Source organism: Myiozetetes cayanensis, unplaced genomic scaffold, assembly GCF_022539395.1.
Source record: "Myiozetetes cayanensis isolate MyiCay16 unplaced genomic scaffold, myiCay2020 scf1, whole genome shotgun sequence".
In the NCBI taxonomy this organism is placed as follows: domain Eukaryota; kingdom Metazoa; phylum Chordata; class Aves; order Passeriformes; family Tyrannidae; genus Myiozetetes; species Myiozetetes cayanensis.
The window spans coordinates 123,592,896-123,608,687 of NW_026086604.1; the positions used below are offsets into that span (position 1 = coordinate 123,592,896).

At 37.6% G+C, this 15,792-nt stretch overlaps 1 protein-coding gene across 1 annotated transcript in view; it reads right to left on the reverse strand.

Annotated features, from left to right (window-relative positions):
• Positions 1-13,858, reverse strand: part of LOC126649969 (uncharacterized) — a 36,616-nt gene extending 22,758 nt beyond the window's left edge. Inside the window, 1 exon segment of the mRNA XM_050334436.1 lies at positions 13,765-13,858. Coding sequence (XP_050190393.1) covers positions 13,765-13,858 — 94 coding nt within the window.
• Between the last annotated feature and the right edge of the window lie 1,934 nt (positions 13,859-15,792).

Sequence of the window (15,792 nt, forward strand, 5' to 3'; positions counted from 1 at the left end):
GCAGAGATAAGGGCTACTGGAACTGATGTTCTTAAATATGAGCCCATTGCTGCACGCAACTGTGAATAACTACAACTAGCAACTTCTCCCATTAATTTTAGAAAAGCCTTGCGCTGTTTTTACTGCTGCAAGAAACTGCCCAGTCAACAAAAGAGATTGAGACAGAAACCTCACGCTTAAAGAGATTATAGATGAGGTATTTAACATGCATAGCACTTGGGATCCAGTTAAATGAGGAATGTAGACTGCAAATGCTCCAGGGGATCTATTAGCAACAATGTCTTGCAGTGAGAGTACCCAGCTAGGTAACAAAATAATTTGTAATAAGGGTATTCCCCAGAAAAAAATAAATCATTAATGTGTTCCCACTGTGCTAGGAGTATTCATGACTTATGGAGAGACAGCAGTGGTAACTGGGTTGGAGGAGTAAAACAAGGGGTGCTTTCTACAAGACTGATGGTGTTATTTTATACCGACCAGGTATAGTGGGGGAGTAAAACCAATATGTCTAATGACAGCTCACTAGAGAGGTTATTTATACTGTGCCAAAAGATTTCAGATGCTGAATTTAAACAGCCACCCACCACAGAAGTGTGGAATAAGAACAGTAAGTGATAAGACTTGAGACTTAGTTCAGTTTCCAGGCTAAAAAGATGTTTATTGATTTTATATAAACAGTGAGATTTGATGAGTGTTTGAATTTCTCTTAAGCAGTGTTTGACCGTGATGTGAAGATTGGACTTCAGCAGAGGCTTGGCACATGACCCAGAGACTTCAAAATTTTGGAAGGCTCCTACCTCACAGTCACTACTCCACTGTACACAACCAAGGGTGATAATTCAGTTCTAGATTCAAAATGACACTATTTCATATGCTCTAATTATAATAAACAGACCAGATTTCAGAAATCTTTCTAAGTATGGGAGTCAAGTCTCTTGAAAATGAATGAGAGAATTCCCATCAACACTAATGAGCACTTAATCAGAACCTAAAAAGAAAGAAACTAACTGCAGACATCAGCTCTTTGTCAAGCTATATTCTTTTGACAGTAAGAGTCTGTGTAATCTGTGCCTTTCTTCTAAAATACACTATTTTTCATTGGCTTACTGTGGGATGCCCTTTGATAATAGAGAGTTAATGGATTTCCTGGCACTTACAGAGTTTTGAAAATTCTGACTCTTCATCACATGGAATTACTTAAATTTATTAATGTTTACTGAATGTTTCTGAATCTTCTGAAGGAAAATTTTAGATAAGGTGACAGTACTGTTCTTTTTTGTCTCTGCAGCTTTAACTTGGGATTTGCCTTGATGTTAAACAGAGCATTCATGAGAAAGCTAGAAAGCTTTGGACTTCAAAAGATTCAACCTTACTTCTTAAACAAGAGAAGGAAAAAAAAAAGGTATTCATTATTTTTACCCCCCTGATGATATATGCAGTTATAAAGAGTTCAATTTTTAAGTCCTGAGAAAAGAAACATTAAAATTTGACATCATCTGTCAATAGTTTCCTTTGAAAATAGTCCTGGAAGGGGAGACAAAATACTGCTGATTTATTCCAGAAGCTCAAGATTTACATGAACAGGAAATATACCCCACAATGGTCTATTACAAGCCACTACCGAGAGCCAGGAAATTGAATCTATTACTTTATGCTTTTCAATATGGTCTTTAGGAATTTAGATAGAGTGATTCTCTTTATGGAAGAACATGAGAATTTCACATTGCCCATTCCTCTTGAGATCTGAGTTTCCTTTTTGCCAGTGCAATAGTGTTGCTGTTTTTCCTGTTCATTCATTCTGTCATATCAAAATATATTACCATTCTTTTGAAAAATTATAAACAGAATGAAAAGACAGATGCTTTCAGCATACTCATTAACTAATTCAATAACTCCATTTTATTCCTCTTTCAGGTTTTGCTTCCTGGAGTACAGTAGGTTAGCCCTTGTCATTTGCCCCTCAGCCCCTGCACATGGAAAAGGGAAAATATTGAGTAAAAAGATGGATTAATTTTTTTTTTTTTGAAGCACCACAACACTGTAATATATTTTTTAAATCTTTCTGTTGGAAAGATAATGCCAAATATACAATGCAGATTTCTGGTTTGCAATTCTTTCTCATTTTTTAAAAAAACACCGTTATTTCACATTCTCTAACAGTCATTTGTGTGTAAGCTTTGTGGTCCTTGAAACCACAGCTTTGGTATATTCTAGTGGTCACATATGATCATTTTGAAAAGTTACTTTGGAGCTTCTGTTATATTTTCCTTCCTATCTGCCTTTTAATTATTAGCGATCTAACAATCAGTGTCTAATTACGAGGTCCTCCATACAGGAGAGGCATGGACACACTGGAGTAAGACCGGTGACGGGCCGTGAAGATGATTAAGGGACTGGAGCATCCTTGATGTGACAGGAAGCTGAGGGCTGGGACTGTTTAGCCTGGAGAAGGAGCTCAGGCAGATCTTATCAGTGTGTAGATGATAGATTTTTTCTCCATCTGGCTTCAATGTTTCTTGCATCAGGGCTTCAGGGCTGCTTGTGGCAGTTAACAGGTCTAGTGCAGCTCTGAATTTTTTAAAACAGTATCCCATCAACACTTTCTTCTATTTTTTGACTACTCTATTTAAGTCATTCTTCCATTCTGGAAAGTCCAAGACTCTGCGTCAGGATAGTCACATTGAAAAAATAAATATACTCATTTAGTCACAAACAAAGCAAACTCTCTCTCCATGAGACAGACAATGTATTAAGGAATGCCTGTGAACTGTGCCTGTAAAGAGAGTACTTGCAAATCCCACAATAAGCGATACAGTGGAGACAAATGTAATTGGACCATACAGACTGAGGGGAAAACAGAAAAAGTAAGTAAGCAAGCAAACAAGCAAGGTGTATCATTCTTATTGGATTACAGGAACCTGTGATCACATGAAAACCTGTAGGCTAACTGCCCTCTTTTTTACGACACTTTTATCAACCCATTTTTTATAGGTGTATTTGCAATCATATTTTTAGAGGCTTTTTTCCCCCTCTTATGTAATCTGAATGCATGTTCAGGGACTTATAAGGGAACTCTGTTCATAAGCAATTGCAGAACTAAGTCCTTACTGATAAAGTCAGAATACAACTGTCCAAAATAATTACAGTTATATACAGAGAAGGGACTGCATTCTAGGCTGCCTTGTATGGTGTAAGGCATAAAGCAGACAGCAAAATAATTGATATTTCAGACCCTATCTGTTGCAGTATGCTTTTGGTATAGAAAAGTATGCTGAAGTTCTAATGTTGTTTAAAGTGAACATGATTCCAAAATGGTGTTAACTCTTTGTGTAAACCTTTCTCCTACCCAAGATCCCTTACCTGTATCTTTGGAATGTCTAAGAGATAACTGGAAGCTCATCTGTTGGTTGTTAACCCTTTCTTGTAATTGGTTGGTTTGTAAGACCTCCTGGACTCCCACTGGTCACTTTGTAATTCCCCCAAGAGCTATTTAAGCAGTTACCCAAAACAATAAACTCTCTCTGCCTGCTCTCCCTGCTTGCTGCTGGCGTCCTGGTCTCTCTGGGGGCCATGAGACGCCACGAGGTGGGAAGGGGAGGGGGAGGGCACCTTCCCCTCCAGGACTAGGGGTAAAAGGAAAGCCTCTAGACTGGAGTTCCCCTCCCTAACCACTGTTCAGCATTTGTCACCTATCCAAGTTATCTATTATTTGTTTTTCATGTGCTTTTTGTTTAACTTCATGATACTTCAGATCAGAAAGCTGTCTGATAGTATGCCTAAGAAGTAAGTAATGTAACTTACTAATACTTACTAAGAAGTGAGTATTGGAATAGCTGTAAAGCAAATTACAGATCTACATGGAAGATTCTGCAACAAACATTGTTTATGAAAGTTTTAAAATTGTATCACTGGTACTACCAGAGAAACAAGAATAAGAAGGAAACTGCAGAATGTTATGAACAAGAAAAGAGGACTGAAAACAGCTGTGGAAACAAGTACCCTCTCCACAAATAATATTTTTAATGTCATTTTATAATTCTTTTATGTACAGCACTATCTGCTTGAGGCAGTGCAGAAGGTTGCCAATGAATATATCCTCAATATGCCAGCTGTTGCTCTACAGTTGGATAGGCTATTTTATGTCAGGCAACATTTAGGTTTATAAGAAATCTCCACACAGAATTCTGGAATAGGTAGCTCAATGGGATTCCATTGCCAGGAGCAGCAAGATTAATTGTACTACCTCAGATTACAATTACCAACTCATATTGGAGAAGCAGGAATTAAACCTACAGTCAAGAACATCAGGATGAAGAGGCAATAATCCTACCCTACGAAGCCACCCTGCTGGTTCTTCTTAAGCAAAATTAAATGGGTAGATATTCATTAAACTGTTTGGAACGTGGTAACCTGCCAGGTCCACCAACCACACTTGATTTGGGTGGGTGGGCACCTCGGTGAGAAATCTGATTAGTAGGAGATAGCTCAAAAGCCTCAATGAACTGTTTTGTGAAAAGAGACAGCCCTGCTGTGCTATATTGTTATATCTTAACCATGCCCTGCTGAGATAACAGATAAAGCAGGAGTAGTTATAGCTATAAAAATTTGCCATGTGAATGCAATGCAGCAAAAGGATTAAACTTCTTTTAGTGACAGCACTCAACTTTAATTTTATCAACATCATCAGAAGGGAAAATTCAGTGGAACAGCGAAAAGAGCCCTAGTTTTCACAGTTTTCAATGCTGCTACCAAATATGTGGCCCCACTCTGCTGTAACCAGGTAACCAATCTCTTGGCCATTTTTACTTTTTATGTGAAAATGAGTATGACAGAATTCAGACTGTGAAAGAATATAAACTTTTAAATACACACGCTAGCATCTTGATGTAAAATTATGTCTTGTGTAGTTTCATCTGCAATGTGCTTTTTTCCTAGGATAGTGTACGTTAGGGTTAGATTAACAACTTTAACTCATTTTGTCAAGTATTTTGTCTTAATCTCTTTGAACAAAGTCATTTGTACTCCTGCATTGTCAGATCTTAGGGCTTTTGGCTTTTGACACTCCTTTTTGAAGAAAATTTTGGCATTCATTGAAGAAAACAATACAAAAATACCTTTGCGAAAAGCTATTTTAAAAACTCTGAATGTCCCTCCTGCTAGTGCTCATATGGCACTAACAAAGGCATAACCAAGAAAGAAAGTGCCTTAAGCTCCTAAGACAAATTCTAGCTGTGAACACACAGCATCTGGGAATACAGCAACTTGGTGAGCTGTTCAAGTTTCCTTCCTCCTTTAATTGACAATGTAGTCTGACATTTACTCTCAAACTAGATCCAGAATAGGGCCAATTTTATAGTCATTGCTTTGTTAGGTTCACTCTGAGTGAACCTAAGCTGGAATTAAATGCTACTTTATTATTGAAATCCAAAAAGTTGCATCATGGCAAAACCCACAGCAAGCAGAAAGTACTCTTAGATATGTCCATACTTCACCATAGACAAAAAGAAATTTGTCATTCAATGAAGTTTGCCTCAGGTTACATGAGAAAAGCTACTGAGAAAAATCAAGTTCCACTGAAGCATTGTTGCAATTTGGATCCTGAAAATGCCTCTTTTAACAGCTTTTCTACATATTTTTGAGATAAGACACTAAACTTCAGGTCATGAAGGTTAACTTTTTGTTTCTAGATTCTTTCTGCAGGAAGTGAAAGCAGAGACTTTCTTTCAGCAAGATTCACAACACACTGTTAGACCCAGACACAGAGGAGAAACGTTAGAAATGTTGTCTGTAGGAAGATGTGGAAGGTGACCTTAAGATCTTAAGGTGATTTTCCTCTTTAAGACCTAAGTAGATTTTTTTGCCCAAGACTGTAATCCCTATAGAGACTGTTGAGCTTTCTTTATATCTATATAACTAGTTTGGCAACCTAGTGAAGTCTACATGCTGTACTTTCCCTGCAGCACTTAGACCTGTAAGGCAACTTTATTCTAAATAAAGGAGACCTCTCTGTGAGCACTAAACCTCGTAATGTTCCTAATACTGCCAGTCAGTAAGTGATAGCCACAAGGAACTCAAGTGTGTTTGGTTGAGGCCCCAGGTGAAGTAATCTCTTTATTTCATATTTAGTGTCCATAACAGCTGTTTTAATATTTTTTCAAATACCCAGAATCAATATTGCCATATCTATTATATGTGCAAAGAGAGGATGTGGAATATTGTGTTAATATGCAATATATCTAGTGAGAGCTGTCTCTGTACATGGCAGAGGGGTGGGAAGTAGATGATCCCTAGGGTCACTTCCAACCCAGGCCATTCTACGATTCTATGGTTTTATGATTAAAACCTACAGAAATCCTCCTTTGGAACATGAAGACCACCCTGGTTAAGTACCTTGTCTGGGAGACTCCATTTCAGGACTGGTTGATTCAAATGTGTTTATGCCGTTTACATGTAGAAGTAATGTTAAGTTGGTAGAAGCTCTAGATATAAGTTTAAACCTGTCCCCTCTTTCTTCTAGCCACTGGAGATATCCTACACAGTGCTATCTAGTTTTTTCTGAGAACTTTCTCTTCTTGCCTGTGTCTTGTGGTTTGGTAGCTTGTTTCTAAATGAAACCTCAGCTTTTGTACATAAATAAAATATAATTCTGGTTTGTCATTAAGTTGGCATTTGGCAAAGACAAAAGAAAAACATTGCTGAATCTGTTACTGCCCCTGCTCAACTGTAGAGCTGGGCAACTGAAGAGCTTTGAATATAAGAACTGTGGACAGCAAATCATCACAGATGGAAGAGGTGTAGTGCCATGAAAACACTTTATCTTCTCCATGCCAACACCTTCTTTGGACTCTGGAAATTCATGTATGTGCCGTACAAGTTTCAGTAGAAGATTCAGCTGCACAAAGAGACACCACTTTCCTCTTTTTCTGCTCTTTGGTGTGTATTTGAGAAATTTAAACCCTAATGAACAGCATTTTCCATAAGGAATAAACATGACATTACATTACACAGTAGTGAAGGAGGTATTTCTGCATATTGTGTTTCTTTCCTCTTCATTCAACAGCATAAACATTGTCGGCATCTACGACCAGCACACTAGAAACCTTAAAATACTCTTATAGAACTTGAAGTAGATAGTTGTGTTTCCACTCATGAGAATCTAGAACTAATTTTATTTTCCTTGAGAAGGATAATTCTGATAATCTTTATAATGGTAGAATAGCTGTTCTGTTCATCCAGTATGGGATCTGAGGGATCATAATAAATGTAACTCCTTATATTATATTACCTTATTTTTGTCATGCACTTAAGTCTACTCCTCATGCTGTATTTTTTTTCTGTCAAGGTTAGCTCACATGTTACTAATTAAATTTTTAATAAACTTACATTTTTAACTGTGTCATCAATCAATTCTGAGAAATTTAATTTTCTGTGGGAATGGCTTTAGGAAAGTGTTACTATCTACAGAATAGCCATTAGCATATGTAAATGAAAAAACATGGAAAAGAAGATGAGACCTGTCTGTGGGCTCTGAAATGATCAATCTCTGAGACAAGATAAAAGAACTGCTTTCCTGGGGGAGACAATGACTTGCTTCTTCATGGTAGTTATTTAATGTCAATGTACTTTATTCAGCTAATAAATAAGAGGAGTTCCCCTGAGCCTGATTGCTTGTATAATATGTTCTCATATATAATTATGAAGAGAATGAAAAGCCAAGCTGGCTTGTGAGGCAGCAAACTAACTTTACCACCCACTAGTTCTCCCCATGCAATTGGCTGCTCACCTGGGAAATTGGCAATGCATCTGTAGCTGACACGGAGCTTTTAATCTGCAGGCTGTATTTGTGACACACTTGTGAACTTCATTTCTCTAACAAAACAATCTTGAAGAAAAACCCAAACCATCAATTTGCTTCTTATAAAAGATGTTGCTAGTACATACCTAAAAAGGGTGCAATAACTCCTAATTCAGGAAAAGAGAGAATTAACTACAAATTAGATAGCTGCCTCTGCCTTCAACAGATTTCAAGTGGAATTAATTCTGCTTTAAGATAAGAATACAACAATCTTAATGTCCCAAATCTGAAAGCCACATAGTACCAGATGTTTAAGACATACTCAAATAAATGAGATGCTAAAATCCCCAGAAACGGTTTAACTTTCAGTGAAGAGCTAGGGATTTATATTTAGCTAGAGATTCATAATTTTAGGAGTCTGTCCCACAGTCCCTACTGTGTGAAAGCCAGTACAAAGCCAGTGGAACATGTAAGTCCTATTAAACTCTCCGTCTGTAACTTTAATGATATAAAAGCGTCATGCTGACTTCTGCAGAAATGACTCATGCTGCATTCTTTCTTTTTCTACACTGCCAAGTTATGTAGGTACACAGTGAATATGCAAAAAAGGTTTTGGACACTCAGGTAGGGGGAAAATAGCAAATATTATACAACATCTAATCCTAAAAGTTGCAAATATAAGAATGTTTTCATATCTTGCATGCATGAGAAGGAGAAATTATGACTCAGAAAAAGGTCATTTGCAAATATGAAGCTGTCACTGCTTGGTATGTAACATTGTATTTTCTTAAGGAGTTAGGATGTTAACAAAAATACTCTGTCTCCCCTAGAAAAGAGTTATAGCTGACAAGGCATTTGCTTTGTGGAATGCAAGGCCAAACACTTACTAAAAATCCTTATGTACAGGGCCTCATTAGGATGGAGTTAATTTCTTCATAGCAGCTCATATGGTGCTGTGTTTTAGATTTGTGACTCAAGTGATGGTGTTATCACATCAATGCCTTGGGTGATGCTGAACAGCACCTGCGTGGTGTCAAGGCTCTCCCTCCAGCTACCCAATCAAAGGCCAGTAGGCTGGGGTTGGCAAGAGGTTGTGAGGGAACACACCTGGGACAGCTGAAACCAACTGACCAGAGGGTCCATATAATGTCATGTACAGCAATAAAACTTGGGGACAGTATTTCCAAAGTAGACTTTGCTCAAAGGCTGGGCATCAGTCAGCTAGTGGTGAGTGATTGCTTTTGCATAACTTCCTTTTTTTCCTGTTTTTCCCCTCTCCTATTAACCTATCTTTATCTCTACCCACAAGTTTCCTTACAGAATCTTTCTGTTCTTCTAATTGTCTCTCCCACCCTACTAAGGAAGGACTTAGCTGCCAGGTGGAGCCAACCCACCACACTTAGACAGAAGAGTTCTGTACTTCTGTCTTCACTGTTCTATTGTTCAAGAGTCTCATCCTCAGAAGAGGTCATGATGAAACAGTTGGGGGACCACAGACTTATGAGACCTGGTCTCCTAAGCAGCTTGACAGAAAAAGAACCAGATTAATGCTTCACTGAAATTTCACTGGAATGAAGGTATTTTTCATCAGGGCAAACTGTTTTGTTGGAAGTTTTGCCAACCTGCTCTAATTTGGACTAGATTTTTCTTGTGCCATGCATTCAGAGACCTCCTGGTAGGAAAAGGAATGAGTTGAAAACAGGCACAGCTGGGGACCTAATTACAGCATAATTACCGACCTGTCCATGTTGATATTTTGGAGAGCCTTGGAATTAATATGGCATAGTTATGTCTACCTCACTGGACTTTTATGTCATTCCCTCAGAATATTTTATCTGGCTTTATGGCCAATAAAATTCTGAGCCTACTGCCGTCCCACCCACCACCCACAAAGGAGCATGCAGTGATGTCCTGTGGTCTGATTTTTCCCCTTCCACACATTTCTGGATATGAAAGGCAATAACAGTTCTAACAAAGGAGACATGGTACATTATGTATATCTTCATGAATCACATACAGCAAAAATTAATTAGGCTGTTTTTCAAACAGAAATGTACTGGAGAATATGCATTCATTACTAATGAATGTGACAACAGATGTATGTTTAAGATGGCCGAGTGGAATTAAAGTACGTATATCCAAAGCTGAGGTCAGGAATAAAACCAAAATATTTCAAAGACAGAGAAGTATATAGCTATCTACAAACATAGGTACAAATCAGGTTTCCATAAAGATATTTTATTTTACCACAGAATTTAAAATCAGAGAGAAGTTTTGGCTGAGTAGAGACTACAGAAAACTTTACAGTTGTTTCTAGCCCTTCAGCTATTTCCAGTTTCACTCCAAAGCCATTTTTTTCATGTATAAGAAATGTGAAGATGTATTTAGTACAACTTTGATTTTTCTTGTATATATGTGTTTGTGTGCTTGTGTCTCTTCTTATATATATAGGTAAAAGATATTCTTAGACTCATATAACAGATAAAGGACTTAACTTGCCCATTCATATTTCTAAGATTATATTTGCTGCAAAATTCAAATTAAGTCTATCACGTCCATGAACGGCACAACAGTAGAACAGTTTTATTTTTTTAAGGGACTCCATAAAACATAGACGCAACAATCACTACAATATATAGAATCCTTTAACAGGGACACCAGTGGCTGAACAAAATTTTGTCCCCAGTACATTCAGTTGCTGCTGGTGTTGTCATAAAGACAAGCAGTGACTAGGAGATGCACTTCCTTTGGAGTAATAAGAGCCAAATGGCAAGATAAACTGTAAAGTATCACATTGCTTCATTCAGTAACCAGGTTTGCCCATTTGTTAAGCCCTCATCAGCACACTGTTTTTCATCAGTGGTGGAAGCAAACTGCCATTTAGTCTGTTTGTACTCTCATGGCCAAAAGAAGAGATGATCTGAAAACACCTGCCCTGGAGCAACACTCAGCCTTTGAATTGGTAAAGAAAAACAAGCCAGTTTCAAAGCCACCATTCTTATGTAAAGATCATCATTAAAACTGATTTTTAAATTGCAGCCTTCACAAATAGCTATTTGTGCTCCAAATCCTTACAACATTCCCATGCTTCCCGCATTTCAACTTAGTCCTATTTTAGAAGGAGCTTTTGAGACATGTAAAAAGTTCTCAGAGAATGTGATTTTTTTTTTTTTTTTAAGAATAATGTCCTCAACTAGTTAAATACTGACATCTAGGTAAAAGAATGCTATAATATGTAAGGAATTGTTTTCACATCTGCCAAGTATTCAGACTTTAATAAAAGTCAGTTTCAATTAGAGTAATTATGTTTTTGCTTCCTAGAAAAAGGAAATCACTATATGGGGTGACTTCCATGTCCAGTCATTGCTTTCACCTGTGTCTAGTTTAGAAAGTCACACAAAATTAGCATGATTCCTATACATGTAATAATAGAGGTCTTGTCTGTGAAACTTCTAAAAATTTGTCTTTAAACTGAGTCATAAGATTAAAAACCATTTTTCTCATATCTAATATTTTGTGTGAGATTTTTATTTTATGTGATTTTTGGTCTTCAAGATTCTTTCAGATATCCCATTTTTAAATGAGGGTAATACTTTACTGCATAATTGTTTACAGTGAAATAATCTAAATACCAAGTTGTGTGTGTGAAACCCATCGATACTTTTCCAGGTTTGTGGTAGCTCTTAAAGAGTCTGAGGATCCTCCAGGAGATACTATATAGAAGGGAGGAAGAAATATTTCATGGCAGGATGTTGCTGCAGCTCCATACATGATTTACATGATTTGGAAAGTTTGTAATTATCATGGTTTCTCCTACATTTTTGTAGAATTTGAGCCTATAGCACTCTGTCTATTTGAGAAAACATGACACAATTGTCTTAGAGACATTTTGTTTGCAGCTACTCCTAGAAACAACTAACCTTCCTGTCTGAAAGGTTCTTTTATCTCCGACATTTTTTTACACATAAATAAAGACAAGAGACAAACATTTTAAAAGGAGGAAAACCCTATACTACCAGTGACAAAATGTAGCTTTTGTTTCATTAAAGTACTGCTATGAGCAATGGCATATACCCAGGGTTTTTTTGTGTTTTATTGTATTGTTATGTTTTTCTGGAATGTATGCTTTAAAAACCTGTGATAGCAGAGCTTTTAAAGAATAAACAGATGTTTTTATGTTCTAGTGCAAATGAGTCTCAGCGGCTTTCAGCTATCTCAGCTAAGGTTTTTTTAATGGCTGTAATGTTTATTCAGTAAGCTTTTATGGAACTCTTTTTACTGAAAACTACCTCTACAACTAACACTGAAATAACAGTGAGCATGCACGACCCCCCCACACACAGACACACACACTTCAGCCCTCTGAGTCCTGCAGTTGTAGGGTGGGACATCTCCAATCACATCCACAGTGCCAAATGTGCTACAGAGGGTGAGGTGAACATAGTGCCAAGGTCAGAAAGCACGTCTTCGTACTGAACTGCTGACAAAACATGCTGTTCCCAAGCAGCAGAGAAATGTTTTTCTAAATAGTTTTGATTATATCTATTAATCCCTTGTCTCCTTTAGAGCCCGTGGGTTACAGTTACAAAAACTTCATGACAAGGTAAAACAATATATTCATTGTGCCTATGTTTGTGAAAATCTCTAAAACCTATCTACAGATTTATGATCAGCTTATTTAAAAACAAGCATTTTCAGGTATATTCTAGTACATCATTTTCATTCATGAAGATCTGCCTGGAGTGTTATTGCTATTCTTCAATATTTAAGAAAAATCAGATTGATACACATTGTTAAAACTAAAATGAATTTACACTTTTACATTAAGTTCACAGTAAACCATAAGTGATTCCTTGTGTTCATTGAAAGATGTGTATTTTGCCATGGAAAGAGACAGGTCTCATACATAAAGCTTGATTATTGCATTTACACACAGCAAAGTTTTTCAGCATTTTAAGTCACTAATGTGTCCTATTAGATTAGCAATATCTTATTAGCTGCATTTTAATTTTATTTAGACAAATTTCCACAGATTGGAAAAGCATTCTTAATATTTACTGTACAGAGAACAGCTCCAGTGTGAAATTACAGCTGAAAAGAAAGGTCTCTGGATCAAGAGGTTTAATGTTTTTATTCCACTGGGTAAATTTTGAAGATTTTTGTAGAAACCTGAAGATTTTTGTAGAACATCAGTAAGATTGCTTTGCAATTACTGATACTGCTTTACTCAAGCTACTGAAAGGTTCAGAAAAAACTGTAGAAAATACTAAAGATGCTGAATTTTGAAAATCTAATGAGTAAAACCAGTTGAATCATTTGGAATAAACACTCTTCAGTAAAAAGAAGATTAGGTTAGGGAACACTGAAATAAACTGGACATAAATAATTTGGGACTGTGTGGAAAGCAGCCAGACATGCTGAGGGAGTTGGCCAACGTCTCAGTTATCTTCCAAATGTCATGGCCATTGGGAAAGGTTCCCAAAGTTGGGAAGGAATCAAATGTCTTTACTATCTTCAAGATGTACAGAAAGGAGGATCCAGAAACTACAGGCTGGTCAGTCTCATCTTAAACCTTGGGAAGGTGAAGAAGCCAACCATCCCAGGAACCATTTCCAAACACAGTGAGGACAAGAAGGTGGTTGGACATAGTCAGCAAGTATTTATGAAGGGGAAATCACGCCTGACTAACCTTGTTGCTTTGCACAGTAAAATGACTAGTTCAGAGGACAAAGGGAAAGCAGTGGATTTTGTATACCTCAACTTTAGCAAAGCTTTCAGCACTGTCTACTTTTACCTTCTCAGAGACAAGATGATGAGGTATGAGATAGATAAACAACAGTGAAGAAGACTTAAAATTATCTGGACTGCTGGGCTCAAAGGGTTGTGATCAGTGGCCCAAGGTCCAGCTGGAAGCCACTAATTGGTGGTGTATCCACAGGGTCCACACTGGGGTCAGCACTGTTGAATACCTTCATTCATGACCTGGATGATGGGACAGAGCGCACTGTTAGAAACTTTGCCATTGGGAAGAATTCTTGATGGATCCAGATCTTGTGTGGCCATTCAGAGGGACCTCAATAGGCTGGGGAAAAAAAATGGGAAAATAGGAATCTCATTTTCAACAAAGGGAAATGCAAAAGTCTTGCCCCTAGGAAGAATAATCCCATTAGGGGGTACAGAGTGGAGACCAAATGGCTGAAAAGCAGCTTTCCAGAAAGGATATGGAGCGTCCTGGTGGACAAAAATCCTGGACATGAGCCAGCAACGTACTCTTGTGGCAGAGGAAGTCAACAGCCCATGGGATGTATTAGCCAAAGTCACCTCCCAGTATGAGGGAGGTGATCCTTCTCCACCACTCAGCACTTGGTGAGACCCATCTGGAGCACTGGGTCCAGTTCTTTGCTCACTGATGCAACAGAGGCATGGACATACTGGATTCAGTCCAGTCAAAAAAAGGACAGGAATATGATTAAAGGATTGGTGTATCTGACTTGAGGAGAGTATGAGAGACCTGGGACAGTTCAATCTGGAGAAAGGTGGGATGGCGGGAATCTCCATGTGAAGAGATACCTGACAGACTGGGAGTAAAGAACAAAGAACTAGTCTTTTCAATGATGCTCATAGAAAGGACAAGAAGTACTGGGCACAAATTGAAATACAGGCAGTTAACAGTGCCCAAACACTAAAACAGTAGTGGAGGACCTATTTCTCTCCTTTGCTTAACATGATCATTTTGGAAGTCTTTTAGACTTTGGTTTCTGCAGAGGTATTTAACTGAGCATTATCCCCTTCAAACTCAAGGACCTGGGAACTTTTGCAGAGTGGACAACCTGTGGGACTGCAAGTAACAAGGAGAGGAAGATTGAACTGGTTCTATGGTGCTACCTCTGTTCTGTGATAAGGCTGCACAATACCTTCCAGAGCTATCCATGTAACCTTTTTGTGATTCATAAAGGCTACACAAAGGAAAAAACATCCATTTTCTTATGGAGGAGTTAAAAGATCTTTGTAGAGAATTGATAGTATCAGATGATATAGGTCATGAATGCAGAAAAACACCCCATATATATTAAAATTTAGTGCCTGTAACATGACTTACACTGAACACAAAATTGCATGGCATCATGCAATAAAAATTGTGCATAGATGCTTTAGGCAGATCTACAGTTTAAACCATAGGACAAAACAATAAACTTTTTATATCCACCAGTATCATTAGTTATCCTTTATATGTGAAAGGTACATGTGTATGTATTTACATAGACACACAAACACACAGAGACATACACACATATATTCTTTAAATGAACTTATAAACATACACACACACATGTAAGTTACAATTAACTGCTTCAGACTAACACTAAATGGAGGCACAGAGAAGTACAGATGGAATTTAAGATGAGAAGATAAAAGGTAAAGGAATATTTGGTGGGTTTGTTTTCTAGTTTGTACACTACATGCTAGTACATGGTCTGGAATTTTGAAAATGGTCTGAGCTTTGCTGTGCAGACAGAATACAGGGAAGCAGGGAATAGTTTATAGAGCTGGACAGAAAGTAAAATGTTCTAAAATTTCCTCAAAATGGGAGGAAATATTTTAAGGACTCTTTGGCAGTTTCTTTCCTTGCTTACTTTTTCCCCCTCAAGCAAGCTTATTCTTGTTATTACTGTGTCTACATATCTGAGTGCATAAGTACACGCACATACACACTAAGGAGATCAGATCACTCAAACAAGATGATAAATCCCAGATGCAAGCCATGGATGTTCTCCATCTATATATAAAAGACAACCCCTTGGGGAATCTAGCCGCTCTTCAACTGCAAAACATTTAATGGCCCAGAGAGGATGTGGATCTTAATCCTGCAAACACTTAAACATGCTGCAGTGTAAGCTGTTAAATAGTCTGAAGAAGTCAAGTGTGTAAAGCTAAGTACATAATTTAGTTGCAAATTAAAGGTCTTAAAACACAGCAGAATGTATTGCTTTTAAAAC